Raw genomic sequence first — 17,073 nt, 5'->3', positions numbered from 1 at the left:
ACCGCCATACCAACCACCTTATGAGCCATATGAACCATATATAGAACCACCCCAATTCCAACCCAATTACTCACAAGAACCACCACTTCAATATTCACCATCTCTATATCCATCAATCCAAGAGTATTATGATCCTACTTATGAAAACCGAGTGCATCAAGAGGCAAAGGATCGTCTCAAGGAAATAATGGATCGATTTCAGGCAACCACTCAACAACTGGGGCAAGTATTAATTCAATGGGCTTCTAGACGCTTAAATACACAAGGATCAGCCACAGCCCCATGTGGACAGTCTAGTGAAGAAGCTATCATTGTTCAAGAAGAAGAGTTGGTTGAAGACTTAGGAGACGCAGAACCTCCATGGGAAAGACAAGACATAGAGCCTCCTTCCAAGACGGTTGAAATTGATGCTGAAGAGGGTGTACAACCTCCAAGGCATATCATGGTTGAAGACTTGGAAGAGGTTGATCAAGAGATGGAGATTCAAGAAGAAGAAGCACAACTTTCCATGCCCTTGGAAAGCAATGAAAAGGAGATTGAATTGAAAGAGAGCTACCAAGAGGAAGAGGTTGAAATTGAAGAAGTTTGCAAAGAGGTGGTAATTATCAGAGAAGAGCACAAGGGAGTGGAGCTTGCAATTTCATTAAAGATACCTCCCCCTAAGTCGCCATCATCCTTCACAACATTCAAGTGGGTAAAATTCATATCCCATAGCTTTCTAATCCCACTTGAATATGGGCTACTGGAGACGGATGGTCAACTTAGAACTCTTTGTGACATTAAGAGTAAGCGGAAGATGGCCAGTGGTAAGAATTGTCCTGCAAGGTTCATCATGGTTGGAAGCTTTAAGCTTAAACGTAAAGGTTGGTATAGAGCTCAACTGAATGGGTCTAGGAAGTTGTTTGGCCACTTTAGTGAGAATTCAGATTGCTTGCTACCCGAATGGAATCATGATAATCAACACGAAGACGGGTGTAAAAGCAAGATTTGGGATCCTGGAATCTGTTCTGACATCCAACACCCCGGGAGCCTAAGAATCTTTTTGAAGCTGCTCAAGGGTTTTACATGCCTAGTTTGGGACCCCGGAGGTTACTGGAATCACAAACACTGGTGGAGATTCCTGGATGAGTTCAAGCATAAGCCACCATAACAGGAAGCTCATCAAATGTCCAACTTAAGGACTTTAACTAAAAGTGCTAGGTGGGAGACAACCCACCATGGTATAATCGTCCTTTTTCATTTTTATTTAGTTTTATTTGTTTTTGAATTTTATTTTATTTTGTTATATTGAACCTGGAGTTTTGCATCACATTCATATTAACACTGCATTCTGCATTTTTTAGTTTAAAAAAAAAAGCGAGCACGCGACGCGACCGCATCAGCGACGCGTCCGCATCGCAAGGAGATGGGAGACAATATTAATATGAACAGAGAGTTACGCAGGAGCAGCGCTGGAGGCGTGCCAATGGCACAAATCGTCCCACGCGACCGCGTCGTTGACGCGTCCGCGTCATTTGGAAAAATAGCCTCCCACGCGACCGCGTCACCCACGCGGCTGCGTGACCTGAAATCGGCGTAAAAAGGGTGTATGGCCGAAAGTTAAGCTGGAATTGGGCTGGACCCGTGCTAGTAGCACAAGCCCTGCCACGCGAATGCGTCACCCACGCGTCCGCGTCATATTGGAAATAAGGCCATCCGCGCGATCGCGTCGACCATGCGACCGCGTCACCCTGGATTTTGGCAATACTGACGTTTTGAACAGAGAGTTGTGCGGCCGCGAGGCTGCACTCACGCCACTAGCACAAATCGCGTCACGCGATCGTGTGCCCCACGCGTCCGCGTCGCCCAACCTTATCGCGCGCCACGCGACCGCGTCACCCACGCGACCGCGTCGCCAGCGGCGCACAACCTATCCAGATTAGTGCCAATTTTCTTATCTTTTCTCTTCTAATCCTAATTTCTTCCTTCTCTCTCCTTTCTCACTTTCTTTTTCTACTTCTCATTCTTTTTCACTTTCATTTTATTTTATTTAATTTAATTGCATACTTTCATTCATTGCATATTTTATTTTTCTAAAAGTTATTATTGGTGTTCAAATATTCTTATTCAACTGTTACATCTTTTCTGGTATTTTCTTGGTGCTTCATGACTTGTTTAATTCTGATTGAGTAATATTATTTAAATCAATGCCAATCTTTTATACCTATATTACTTTTGCATTGACATGAATTTATATTATCTCTCCTTACCCACACTCTCTTCCCTATTGTTGCAACTTTTTGCACTCTTGATTTGCCATGTCCTTCTATTATTTTCTCACTTGCATGTTGTAGCTACCATGTAATTGAGACCCTTATTTTTGGCATTAACCAACCCCTGTTTTATTTGTTTTCTATCTTTGCTTTGGGTTACTTTCCTTCCCTTTTTCTCTCAGGATGGCCACCAGGAAGAGACCGGAAGACGTTTACATGGGAGAGACAAACAAGTTCCTACGCACATTCCTTGATGAGAAAAGCATCAGTTGGAGTAACCCGTCTACCTGCACATCTCAGCATGCACCGAGGACGGTGCAATCTTTAAGTGTGGGGAGGTCGATACCGATCTCCATGGGTTAGTACTTTCCTGTCTCAAACACCAATATTTTATTTTCTTTGTTAATTGTTCCATTTGCATATTTAATTTCATGTTTATTTGATTTTTGCATTTAGTTACTGCTTGGTTAAAATAATAAGTTTCTTCTTAAGATCCTATTTTTTGAAAAATTTTACTAATTTAAATTGAAAATTTTTTTGTTAAATTTGTTTGAAGTTGTATTTGGAACATAGTTTTTGAGCTAAAGAACACACAACCTGTGAGATTTTGAGCTTATTTACATGGTTATATTATTTAACCATAAATATTTTATTCCTGTGTGTTTCCTTCTCCATGATTGTAATCTGTATTTTGTTCCAGTCTATATGTTCTTTGTTTAGTATATTTACATGCTTGCGTATGATTGAGGCCATATTTGATTATCAACTCACTTACCCCAAATAAGCCTACCTTTTACATCACATTTGTTAGCCCCTTGAGCTTTTAATCCCCTTCTGTTCTATAACCACATCACTAGCCTTAAGCGGAAAACAAATTAATTATCCCAATTGAATCTTTGGTTAGCTTAAGATAGAGATTGTGTAGCAAATAAGTGTGGGGAAATTTTGGGAACATGGGTTGATAAGGGAATGTAATATGTTTCTAATTTATTTGAATATTAGGAATTTGGGAACCTACTCATGAAAAACCAAAATAGAAAAATAATAGAAAATCCATGTGCATTGATAAGTTATGTTTATTTCTCTACAAAAAAAAAGAGAAAAAGAAAAAAAAAAAATATATATATATATAATATAAATAAATAAATAAAGGGGACAAAATTACCCCAATGTTAAGTTAATGAAAAAATCAATGCACATGTAATAAATTAAAAAGAAAAAGTTGATACATGAGTATGAAAATTATACAAAAGTGGGAATTATGGGTAGCTAGGCATGAATTTAAAAGTATATAGAGTATATGTATATTAGGTGAGAGTTTAGATTAATTAAAGATTCAATTTATAAAGCTCACTTAGCCATATATATACCTTTACCCTTACCTTAGCCCCATTACAACCTTGAAAAAGACCTCATGACGTTTGCATTGGTATATTAAATATTGTTGATTGGTTAGATGAAGAACAAGGTTTAGAAAGCATGACTAGAGAAGAGTAGAGTGAATAACCCTATACAGTTGAGAGATTAGAGTGATACACACTACCAGTGAGGGTTCAATGCTTGATTCTATGTTCCCTGCTTTCATGAGCTGTCTTTTTACAAGTTTACTTACTTTTTATTGTATGATTTGAATTAGTGAAATCTGGTTTATGTTTGTCTTGAAGAGCTTATTTACTTTTAACCAAGTAGGTAGAAACATTTTTTTTTGCATGTAGTTGCATTCATATAGATAGGTTACATTTCATACATTCTACCATTCCTCTTCATCTTTATAGCCTCTCTTGAGCTTAGCATGAGGACATGCTTTTGTTTAAGTGTGGGGAGGTTGATAAACCACTATTTTATGGTTTATCTTGTGCTCAATTGAGTGGATTTTATCAACTCTTTACCCACTTATTCATACTATTTGCATGTTTTACATTTGCCTTCCTAATTATGTGCTTTGATTGAAAACATGTTTCTTTGGACTTATATTTGCTTATTATTAATCCTCTCTTATTTCCATTCGATGCCGTGATTAGTGTGTTGAATAGTTTCAGATTTTCTAAGGCAGAATGACTTAAAGGATGAAAAAGGAAACCTACTAAAAGGAAAGGAGAAAGCAAAACGGAGCTTTAAGGAAACTGGTATCCACGCGATCGCATGGAGGATGCGAACGCGTGCCAAGCACGAATCAGCAGCAACGCGGCCGCATGACTGACGCGACCGCGCGCCTTAAGCAGAACGCACATGACGCGGTCGCATCACTGACGCGACCGCGTGGCATGGAAAAGCTCCGAATGACGCGACTGCGTGACCCACGCGGACGCGTGACAGAGGCCACGCACCAGAAATTTAAGAAAACGCTCATAACGAGTTCTGAGGCCCTTTTTGGCCCAAATCCAAGTCCAGAAGGCACAGATTAGAGGCTATAAAGTGGAGGAATGCATCCATTCATAAAAAAAGCTTTCATAATTCACTTTCCATGATTTAGATTTAGTTTGGAGAGAGGTTCTCTCCTCTCTCTCTTTAGGATTTAGGTAGAGTTTTTAGAAATTAGGATTTAGAACTTCTCCTAGTTTTAGGAGTGACTCTCGATCCCAGGTTCACTGTTCCTTTCTATTTAATTTCGTTTCTATTTTTAGTCACTTTAGTACTTTAATTGAAATTTATCTTTTGAATTCGGCTTATGACTTTCATGTTAGGATTTTCTTATTTAATGATATTTGAAGCATTTCAGTTTATGATTGTTCCTTTTTATTATTCCCAATCTGAGGATATTGTTATTCTAGTAGATTTAGTTTTTTCCCTTTTGGCCTTGGTTAAATAATTGGTGACTCTTGAGTTATCAAACTCATTGTTAGTTGAGAATTAGAATTAATTCATCCACTTAACTTACCTTCATAGTTAGAGGTTAACAAAGTGAGAGAAACATCCAATTCTCATCACAATTGATAAGGATAACTGGGATAGGACCTCTAGTTCTTATACCTTGCCAAGAGATTTTATTGTTATTATTTTATTTTATTTATCATATAACATATTCGCACCTTACTTCCAAAACCCCAAAACACACTTTTTCATAACCAATAATAAGAACATACCTCCCTGCAATTCCTTGAGAAGACGACCCGAGGTTTGAATACCCGGTTATCAATTTCAAAGGGGTTTGTTACTTGTGACAACCAAAGCGTTTGTACGAAGGGATTTCTGTTGGTTTAGAATCTATATCTACAACGCAACTATTTTTATAAAATTCTTTACTGGCAAAAATCCTAACGTCAGCGCTACTCACCATTATAAATAACTCTTCTTCTTTTTCCTAGATGAAAACCATAACCGTCATTTTTCTTTGCGTTTCTGCTCCTCTTCCTCTTCTTCCTTCTTCTTCTCCTCCTTATTTGTATTTCTCCTCCTTTTTCTTCGCGTGTTTCATCTTCATTGTCGTGTTTCTCCTCCTTCTTCTTTTGATTTTGCAACATTATGTATTTTTTTCTTCTTTGTTTGATTTTTTTCTCCCAAAAAGAATTATGAGAATATGAAATAAGAAGATGGAGAAGAAGAAGCAGTAGAAGATGAGGAGGAGGAAGAGGAAGAGTTCTTAATTATTCAGAACTCATCAGAATAAAAATACACCCAAATATCTTCATTTTAGACCCAAATATCTTCGTATTACACCAAAATATCTTCGTTTTTACACCCAAATTTACTGCAGATACAGAAATGAGTTATGTTACGTGTACACAAAAATCAGCCACCAAAGTCAGCAAAGACTGCAAAATACACCCAAAATACACCACAGAAGGGTTACAAAATACACCCAAAATACACCATATTAAAACAAGCATAAACTATATATAGAATGCAAATACAACTATAAAACCATCATAAATAATAACAAAACCAGATTCATGAATCATAACTAAACAGAAACTAAAACAATTCAACTAAAAGAATAAGACAATTCACCCTCCGTTAGATGAAAAGTTATAAACTGTAAATACACCCAAAATTTTATAAAAATATACCCAAATATTCCTGATCTACACTCGAACGTCTGATATAAAATGGACAAGACTATATTAATTTTAATCAGAACTAGTACATTACATTCAATTCAAACAAGGAAGAATTAACAGCAAATTAAATTTCAAGGGCAAGGTTCACGCACTGGTTCATCTGATAATTTGAAGTTGAATTATCCATTATTTTCAAAAACGATTTCAGAGATTGATGTTAAAAAACAATGGAAATCGAGAATAATAAAAAAAGAAAATAAAGAGAGAAAAGCACGTAAATGAAGAAGGAGAAAGAGAAGGCAAGAAATTCGAAAAAGGAAATGAAATTCATTCAAAAATTAAAAATCTGTTAGAGGCACGTGAAACATATGTGCATAACAAGCGCCTTTGAGCATAATATCAATTAGAGAACTTATAAAACTTATATAACAAAATCACTTATACGTAGAGATTAATCCATTATAAATTCCACCCAAGATACTTTTACTCCATTTATTTCTGTTTTTTTTTTTTTTGCTCCAAATTAGACAAATAAATATCTATAACTGATGACGTCAAGTGATTTTTAACAGAAATTTGACTTGTCCAACAAAAATAAACGTCAAAGATCCATTAGATGCTTTTTATTTTTTAAAGGCAAATTTGTCTGATGTAAAACTTTTAAATGACTAATTATTAAATTGCCACTTTACTATAAATACCCACAAAAATAAACTATAAACGAAATTACTAAATTGAACATTAGATTTATTAACTGGCACATTATTGTTTGATAATATGGATTTTGTTTATTAAAAATTATAAAAAAAATGGTTGTTAAAAAATTTCCATTGTATTTTAATTTTTATATATATTTAACGAGTGCCAAGAGCCCAAGACAAGTATCTTGGCTAAATATGGTTGTGAGTTGTGACTTGTGACGATGGTCGGAGGAAGACATAAATGCGATGATGGATCAGAGAATGTCGAGCACATGCATAGGGTAAGCACTTTTAGTAGCTAGAAGGACAATAGTGTTCAGTGTTGACATTTCTCTATTTATGAGTAACCAACAATGGCTTGTTAGAAGTCAAAAATAATCATTGTCAGAAGTCAGAATCATTATTATCACTTCATTCTAAGGGTTTTACTTTAATCTCAACTGTTCTATTTAATCAAACAGTTAAAACTATTATTTTCTCTAATCATAGTATCATACTTACACACACATATATCTCTTAAATTTGATATTTATAAATAAATTCTTTAATATTATGAATTTTTTTTATTCTTTAAAATTTTTAATTAACTCGATCAAATTAGTTGAATTATATTTTTTTTGGTCACATGGATTGGATAATCCTTACTTTTAAGCTTTACATTACAAACACACTCACATTATACACTCACACTCCCAACATTAAAAAATTTCACTACTTGGTCTATCCCAAGTCATATTAAGAGGCATAAAATTTTGTCACTTGAACTAAATTTCAACTGCGATTTATTTTCTTAAAATATTATAATACTACAGTTTTGATATGAAATTAAAGGCCCAAAACACTTTTGTTTTTTCAGAAAACACACAGTTTGTAAATAAAGCGATCCAATAAAGAGCCCCAACTACCAAAGATTTAGTCTATACAAACTAAGATAGTCCATGACCAGAAAAAAAATACTAACATAAAAAGGATACAAATACTTTGACAAAAAGAAAAAAGGATACAAATAGGTTGAATTTTTTACTTATCAACTATTTTTCTAAAATTATTTACCAAATTGCCACTTTTGCAAATGAAAAAGTATAGAAAACAATATTTTTTTAACAACGTAAATAATAAATTAAAAAAAGTTAATCTTAATTTTAAATTTTAAATTTTAAATTAATTAAATTTATTCATATGTTAATGAATTTTAGATATAATCTATTATTCACATCATTTTTGTTGTTTATCTAGTAAAATTGTTTTCAAATATATTACCTAATTGCCATTCTTTTACGTGGTTGACTTGAAGGAGCCGAATTGACTCGTAAACTTAACCAAAAAACGCTGAACCCAAAGGGCTAGCAAAGTGGAAAACACTGACCTGGATGGTGCCTCCCAGAAAGAAGATGCTGACGTGGAAGGAGGCGTGGATAGGTTTATTTGACACCACATGTGAAGGAGGCATGGACCAATTTGGCACCTCCATGTTAGAAGCGATGGGCGCTTTAGCAACCCCATCCCCGCGCTAAATAAACAAACCAGACTATCATTTTTTTCTCTCTCTCCATCATTTTTCTTCAAATTTATATTCTCTCTCTAGAGTTTTTCTCTCAACTATCTCTTTAATCACATTCTGGCTAGTTATTCTTTTTTGTATGCACTATTTTATTTTCAGATATAATTGTTTGCAGTAGTATAAGACCTATTTATTAGGGTGAGTATGTGTATGTTAGGAGAAATTTAGTAGACATATGGTCATATTATTTTGTCTTATTTGTCCTCATAATAGCTATTTTGTGGTTGATATTATTTAGGACATTATTGATAGGTCCACTTATTATGTTAGTTCATTATAATGGTCAGCTAATAGATGATGAGAGCATAGAGAACAATGATCTATACGACGGTTCAAAGTTGAAGGCCATTAATATTAAGAGTTCATTTACCTTAGATATTCTTAAGAATTGGGGAGAATGTTACGGAGGCTCCCAACACTGTAAACACTCATTCATCTCAAATTTTAGCTGAGAGAATTTCTGATACATCTATACCTAAAAAGCATGAGACACTGTTTTGAATCTAGTAATCCTTTAATGAAAGATATCTTAAACGATATTAGCGGTCATGAAGATAAACCATTGAATGCAGAAATGGGGAGGAAGACATGGAAGCCACCCAAACGCCTCCTATTATGCTGGACATGGAGGTTGCACCCCAGTAAGTCCAAGTTGTGACAATTGCTCCACAACATTTCTTTGTGTCACCCAACTCTTAATTTTTTTATATTAATTGGGATGCCATGAGTCATGACTTTTCAGAAATGAGAAGAGAAGCACAATAGACTCCAAAGACAGAGTTAAAAGTGGAGTTAAAGTGACAAACAAAGAAGCAGGTAAAACAGGCTTTTCGAGACTATTCAATTAAGAGACATCAACCTTTTAGGATGGAGGATACTTACTCAAAGAGACTGATTGTAATAGTTGCAATTGGAGGGTACGAGATATATGTAGTAAGGGGTCAGGATCTTGGGAGATTAAGTTGTACAACAGACCTCACACATATGTTAATGCTACAATTCCATAATATCATGATAAATTAAGCTCTACATTGATTTGTTGTACTGTTTTAGAAATGGTTCGAGTCAAACCTGAGGTTCCTATGAAGTTGATTATTGAGAGAATTCAGGATGAGTAAGGATATAATGTTTCTTATAGGAAAGCTTACAAGGTAAAATGAAATGGCGATTGTGAAGGTTAGTTTTTGATGATTGGGACCAGTCATACAACTTGCTTTCTAGCTAGATAGATAGAGGCGATGAAAATATGCATGCCAGGCACAATTGTGTTACTTCAAATTGGTGATTTTGTTTACAGCATCTGTAGTGATCCTTTAAGGGAGGTGTTAAAAGAATGTTTTGGGCTTTCAAGCCATGTATTGATGGGTTTAGGTTTTGTAAGCCCATTATACAAATAGATGACACTCATTTATATAGTAAGTATGACCATATGATATTAATTGCAACTACTCAATATGGGATATATGAATCTTTTGCTACTAGCATTTGTCCTTGTGGATGGTGAGACTAAAGTTTCATGGTCATTGTTCTTAGCTTTTTTCTGATATCTAATCGACGTAAGAGCATCAAAGTAGGATGTCTAATATGGGCTCAAAGAAGATTATCCTTGAGGTGGATTCAAAATTTGTTGTGGACATGCTTAAAAGGACAACAAACTTGAAGGAGCAACCTGAAGCTATTGTGAGGAAAATAGCAGAATTTCTCAACAGGAGATAGCAAGCTAGGATGACTCATACATTCAAGGAAAGTAATAAAGAGGCTGATTGCATATTAAATGAAAATTTAAAAGCTAAACCATATTATCATTTTATTGATTAATTTAGTCCTAAATTTATAATTATATTTGCTTATGACTATAGAAGGAATGTCTTATTCTGATTAATTTTTGTTCTGTAATTTTATTCGATGAATCTTTAGTCCTGTTTAAATATAAAAAAATGTTGAATAAATTAACATTAATTAACGAGAAAGTCTAGGGCAAGTGCTTTCATTAAAATTTTGTTATTATTTAACCAATAAAAAAAATGAATAATTTCACATTATTAAAAATATTAATAATAATTAATTAATTACTACAAATTACAAAACCTGATGAGTTCCTAATACTTCTCTTAACTAATCTTATATGACATCAAGAGCACGTCTAAAACCTAGCCCTAGGCCATAAGCAAGAGTTAATTTGGCTTAGACAGTTTGACTAGTAATACCGATTAAATCAATAATATAATAATCCAATGCGGTAATGAAATCGAGTGTTGTTGTTGAGTTGATTTTGATTAGAAAATATATTTTATTCCATTCGTATTTATATAATAAAGAAGAAGAGATGAGTATTGCAAAATGAATATTCAAAACATAACATGTTTTCACATTTTTTTTTCATTCGTCCACATTGTGGAAAGAGTTTGAATGCCCTACCTAGGTTTTAAGTTTCTGTCAACTACTTCAACTTATGAAAAATCTATTGCAGTAACCTCGTCTACAATACTCCCTTTCTTTCGGAGCATAACACGAATGACCAGTTTATTAGCATAGGTTGCAACTATCATTTTAATCGTTATTTTAGCATGACATTGTAGTGTATTTTTTATTTTAGCTGAAATTTGTTTCAGTTATTTCATTAAAATGTTTGCAAACTTTTTAATAATCAAATAAGAATTACGGAGAAACGAAACACGATATCACATATAAACAAGATGATTTTTCCTAATAGGCGCTGTTAAAAAATTTATATGTGTTATATAGAAATAAGTAAATAATCATTTATAAGCTTCTTTTATAGTATCAAAATTTCTATAATTAAAAGATCTAAAATTCTATCTTTATTAAAAAAAAACATAAAATAATTAAAAGATAAAAAGAAAATATAAAAACTCAATCATATTAAAAAAAACTCTTACTTAAAAAATATGTTAAAAATATAACAATTTATATATTTTTTATTTTAAAAAAATGACATCAAAACAAAATATCGTATCGTCTAAAATGGTAAAGCATTTATTTTATTGAGACATTTTGTGTCTTAGTGTTGTATATATTATATTTTTAATGAAATATTTTTTTTTATCACAATTGGTAATATTATATATAATTAAAAATAAATTAGAATTCTTTAAAGAGAATAAATATATTGATTATCGAATATGGTTGAAGCCATAGTTTAGAAATCAAAAGAAGCCATAACTTGAAGCGATAAAAGAAGAGAATAATGACTACTAATTAATCAATATATATATATATATATATATATATATATATATATATATATATTTGTTATTACTATCTACATCTGGCAGAATTTTAGAGAGTCTATTGCAAGAAGCCAAGAAATTAAAGCTTTGCTCAGGCTAGACGCTTCAACATGGTTTGGAACTTGGCTAGTTATAGAAGTCAATAAGCTAAGGTGGACTCTCTATCTGCACCATCCATCAAACATCATGAGTCCAAAATATCAAATGTGAACATCAAGCCAGCGAAGCCACTTAATAATGCAATTTTAATTTGTTATACGAAATTCCAAGGAGATTTTTATAAGATATTTTTTCTATGTACATATATATACATGGCTTGTTAGTTTTCTGACTCTTTGTTTGTGCTGGACCTCTTGTCTTGCTCCACCTTTTAATTTTGAGCTTGACATGTTTACTAATAAAAAACAAGAAAACAAAATTTTAATACCACTTTCATATTGTGGAATTGTAGCAAAGAGGGAAAAAAAACCAATATACTATATACAAACATTTCACGTTATTAACATAATATCTAAAAAAAATTATATTCAAATAGTGTATTGTAAGTCTAATTAGATAATTGTATCATTGTCTAATTCTATAGTTTAAATTTGTAATTTTGAGATTAAAAAAATTATTAAAAATATAATTATATATATATATTTTTATCAACTTAAATTTTTTTTAAAAAAAGTACTTTTATAATATAATATCAGATTTTTTATGATAAAAAAATTTAGAATATGATCTTTGTTAAACTTTAAAAAAATTTGTATAAGACAAATAAAAATAAAAGGTAGGACTAGATAAAATTTATGCAAACTTAGAAAATTAAATAGACATGTTAAAGACATAACTATTATATTTTAATAAATTTAAGCTTTAAGAAAATGATTTCATAACAGAAACTCATTTGTTGTTCTAAAATTCTTTTGTTACTATAACAAAAATATTTTCAGTAAAAATTTTTAGTGAAATAATATAATGAGTTAATGATTATTATATATTTTATTTAAATTATGTTTTAATAACAATTATATGCTTACTGTTAGTACTAAATGTTATAATAGTAATTATATTCTTTTTACAACTATTAAAAATGTCTTTAGCGGCTGCTAAAATCTTTTAGTGATAAAGTATAAAATAATTAATGTCTAATGGTTGACAAATATATTAGCAGTTATTTTTATTACTGTTAAAAACAAAATAAATAATCAACAAAAGTAATTTTTTTAATAGTGTTCATGACGTGTCGTAATAAAAAAAATTGTACACAAAAATTCTATGAATAGTGAAGAACTAGATAAGATCATTAAGCTCAAGACTCGAAAGGAATACCACTTTGGCGCTGTTGTGCAACTCAGCTCATCAGTGATTCCCTTTTGGTAAATATAAAATACATGCATGGCGGCAACGGTGATCTCAGTTATCAACTCGGATTATTGTGTTCCTAATTCTATCAAACTAAATATTGATATGGATAAGGGCGTCTCATACATCAACGATGAAGTCATTTTTCGTGTTAAAGAACCTTCTATATCACTTCGCGATCGCCGTGCTGTTTGTGATGTTTCTGGGAACCCCATTTTCACTCTGCAGAAAAAGGTTTAATTTTCTATCTTTGCTTTTTATGCATGTCACCGGCTGTAGTCACAAAATCAACCAATATATGATTAAAAGAAATTTTATTACGCCAACAAATTATTTTTGTAACTAAATCTAATCATTTTTTTTATGTCTCTTCTCTGGTCTTCTTCTTCAAGTAAAATTTCTCGTTATAATCCTTAAGCTATTTTTTATTTTTTGATAAAAAATAAAAACAATATATCTTTCTTTCGAAAATTTTTTACCAATTCGATCCGATTAAGGTTTTGATCAGATTGGTTTTAGTACCAACAATGTCACGTGAGTACAAAATATTAGTTACTATAGAGAAATAAATATTTATTATTTATAAAAAAATTAATGATACTGATATAAAAAATTGATTATTCTGTTATGATAACTGTGATTACTCTGCCAGTCAATTATTTTGTTAGAAAGTATGTCACACTTATAAAATATACACAAATATGGCTCGTGGTTGATTTTTTTTTTTTTTTTTTTGTGTATTGAGTATTATTTATAGAGTTTAATAAAACTACGCGGTTATCCAATTAGATCGATGTGTTTAAATAATTTTTTAACTTGTAAATTTAAACATTAGCTATTTTTATTGATGCCAAAATTCACTACTAATTTTGTGAGGAATACTATTTGCGCAGCTAATAACGTTGCATGGGCGATGGGAAGTTTTCAAGGGAGCTAGTACAGATTCCGGTGATTTGGTCCTTTCAGGAAAGAGATCGTCGATATTAGTTCCACACAAGAAGAATATTGATCTTGATGTCTTTCTTGCTAAGAATACCGAAGAAATTGTTTGGGACTTTAAGGTTTCTGCTGGAGCTAACAAAAAAACTGCCGATATTTCTGCTCGTGGATCTTCTACCATTCTTGCAAAGGTAATAAAAATTTCTAAAACAGCAGTGCTAGAGCCAAAATATTTTTAAATTTGTAGCCACTAATTAACCACAATTAATATATCTAATAGTATAAAATTATATATTCTTTTTTTGATAATTAAATATTAATTAAATTTTAATGAAAGTACTGTTTCTCATCCTCAAATATGTTGATTGATTTCATTTTAGTCTAATAAGTTTATATGCATGTCTAGATTTAATTTATAGTGTTTATAGCGTTAATAAAAAAAATTATAATTTTTTATAACTTCCTTTCTTTTCAGGGTTGGATTCTTGTAGTTTAATTATAAATGTTATTAGTTACCAAAAACAAATGTTTTATCTTTTATAAAGTATTGATTCTCAACTTCTCATCTTAAAAAAAACAACCATATATATATATATATATATATATATATATATATATATATATATATATATTAAAAATTTGTCATCAAATAAAAATCAATATTAAATATATATTAAAATATAAAATATATAATAAAAATAAATTAAATAATATATATAACTACAGGATTTAGTAATTAATTTTAATATGTAATAGTATTTTTGTAATAAAAAGCATTATTAGCACCAATTGAGTTACGGTATTGAATAATATTTTTCACGTTACAAATTTTATTAACCTTATTTATAATAAATATTATAATATTCCTACGTTATTAACAGCATATTTACCAATTTTTAGCAATTTTTATTTATAATTATGTTTAATGAAAATGTCTAATAAAAATATTTTTTTATAGCTGTGTCTAATAAAAATATCTTTATAGATATATTTTTTGAATGTGTCTTTTTATACATATATTTAAAATATAATAATTAATTATTATTGACAATAAATTAATAGATAGTATATTAGTACCCTATACTTTTTCTAAAATATTTGTGAGTGCATATGAACGTAGATGAAAAATAATCGTGGCATGTTTGAAGTAGAGGTTCAACCGAATGTGGACTATGGCTTCATCATGGCACTGCTAATGATGGTTGACGAGATAGATCATTTAAAGTCTGGTCATAATAATCATAATACAACTGAGGTTGCAGCGGAGGCTTTCGGAGAAGCGTCGGCTCTAATTGCCATTGATGCGGCTGTGACCACGGATGGCGATGACGTAACTGCAGATCAGCCATAATAATAATAATAATAATAATAATAATAATAATAATAATAATAATATCATAATTAGTTTAGTTTGTTAGAGTAAGGTATGTTTGTTAGGGCGGTAGGTTAAGTTTGATAGTTTCTATTCACTTGTATTTGCTTTTGAGAATAATCTATTTATATTTATGTGAACAATATTTGTTCCGTGATCAGATTATACCTTTCATTTGTTATTATTGTATATTTAAGTTACTTCTTGATGGAAGTCTATATTCAAAAACTTCTAGACAAAGAGCTTCTATGTTATTCCTGCATGTTTTTCCTTTTTTATTTAGCTACTCTGTTATTAGTTAGTAGAAATTATGTTTGGCTCTGCTAGTTGTTTCCGTTGTATATATAACCTATCACTTGTATATTATCGATAATATTAGAGAGATATAAAAAAAACACAAATTTACTTTATTTAGTATTTATTAATTTTAATAATAATTAATGAATATTAAAGAAAATAAATTTTAATTATTTTTTATTAATTTTTTTATTATTAAATATTTTTGTGTATATTATATTCTGTTATTATATGCTCTCAATAATCAACAGAATTTGTTGCCTCTGATTTTATTGGGTGAGATAAAACCTCTGTTATAGTAACTAAGTAGTTGTATATTTAATTGGTTAGATAAATTGATATGGCAAGTTAGTTATTGTACCAAAAAAGGAAGAGTTAGTTAGAGTAGAAGGTTAGTTAGTATTGAATACTTGCAGGATGTGTAAACAAACTTTGTAAGAAAGGTTCATAGAAATGTAGTATAGTGACCTGAAGTTTCTCTCTTCAGTCATCGTTCTTTATAGCAATGTGTTTCGTGAAGTTCTTATATACTAACTCTTTGGAACTTACCAATTTGAACGTGGATAGAGAGTTAGGTTATTGAAGGATCCAGCTTTGAAAGAGAAACGGAAATTGAATCTTTTTTGAAGAATCAAAGTGATTTCTATAATTTTCTTCTTTCCTTAACCATTCTTTCTTTTCGTCTCTTCTTGCCTTCTCTCTTGAATACACACGAAAGAATTTGACAAAGGTTTGATTGTTTCATGAATCACATCATTCGGTGAAAACAATGACTCTGATTAAAACTTCAGAGAGAATGATCTGGATATACATCATCTCAAAGATTCATTGATATAAGTGACGTCATGGCTTCTAAAGGAAATTCATTCTCCTCTGTTGATATTCAAGTTCTTGCGCAGCTCATGAATCAATTAAACCTGCTACAACAATCAAATTCGACAAGAAATTCAGCAAATCCAACGTTGGATTTCACAAATCCATGTTTCCTTCACCCTAGAAAAGTCCAGGTTCAACCTTGATTTCAACAATTCTTGGAGCCTACAATTACCAGACATGGGAAAGAGCAATATGGAGGGCACTGAGGTCCAAGACCAAAGAAAAATTTGTTGACAGAACCATCAGGAGACTAACTGAGGATGATGCACTCCTTGAAACTTGGGAGCGATGCAATAATTGCGTAGTTTCTTGGATCAACCAGTCCTTAAGCCCAGACATTGCTCAGAATGTTGTATGGATTGATTCAGCAGAAGAATTATGGAACAAATTGAAGCACATGTATGATCAATGAGATGTCTATAGAGTAGCTAAATTGGAGGAAGAGCTATTTGCTATTAAGCAAGGAGAGTTATCAG

At 31.5% G+C, this 17,073-nt stretch overlaps 1 protein-coding gene across 1 annotated transcript; it reads left to right on the top strand.

The window, feature by feature from the left end:
• The first annotated feature begins 13,023 nt into the window (after window positions 1–13,023).
• LOC130976864 (protein LURP-one-related 10-like) lies at window positions 13,024–15,637 on the top strand. Its single transcript, XM_057901804.1, has 3 exons — window positions 13,024–13,347; window positions 14,007–14,243; window positions 15,173–15,637. The coding sequence occupies exons 1-3, from the start codon at window positions 13,147–13,149 to the stop codon at window positions 15,401–15,403; spliced, it is 669 nt and encodes a 222-aa protein (XP_057757787.1). The 5' UTR covers window positions 13,024–13,146; the 3' UTR covers window positions 15,404–15,637.
• Window positions 15,638–17,073: the final 1,436 nt, after the last annotated feature.

This window comes from Arachis stenosperma, chromosome 4 (assembly GCF_014773155.1).
Source record: "Arachis stenosperma cultivar V10309 chromosome 4, arast.V10309.gnm1.PFL2, whole genome shotgun sequence".
Lineage (NCBI taxonomy): Eukaryota > Viridiplantae > Streptophyta > Magnoliopsida > Fabales > Fabaceae > Arachis > Arachis stenosperma.
This window is presented reverse-complemented; position numbering and strand designations above follow the sequence as displayed.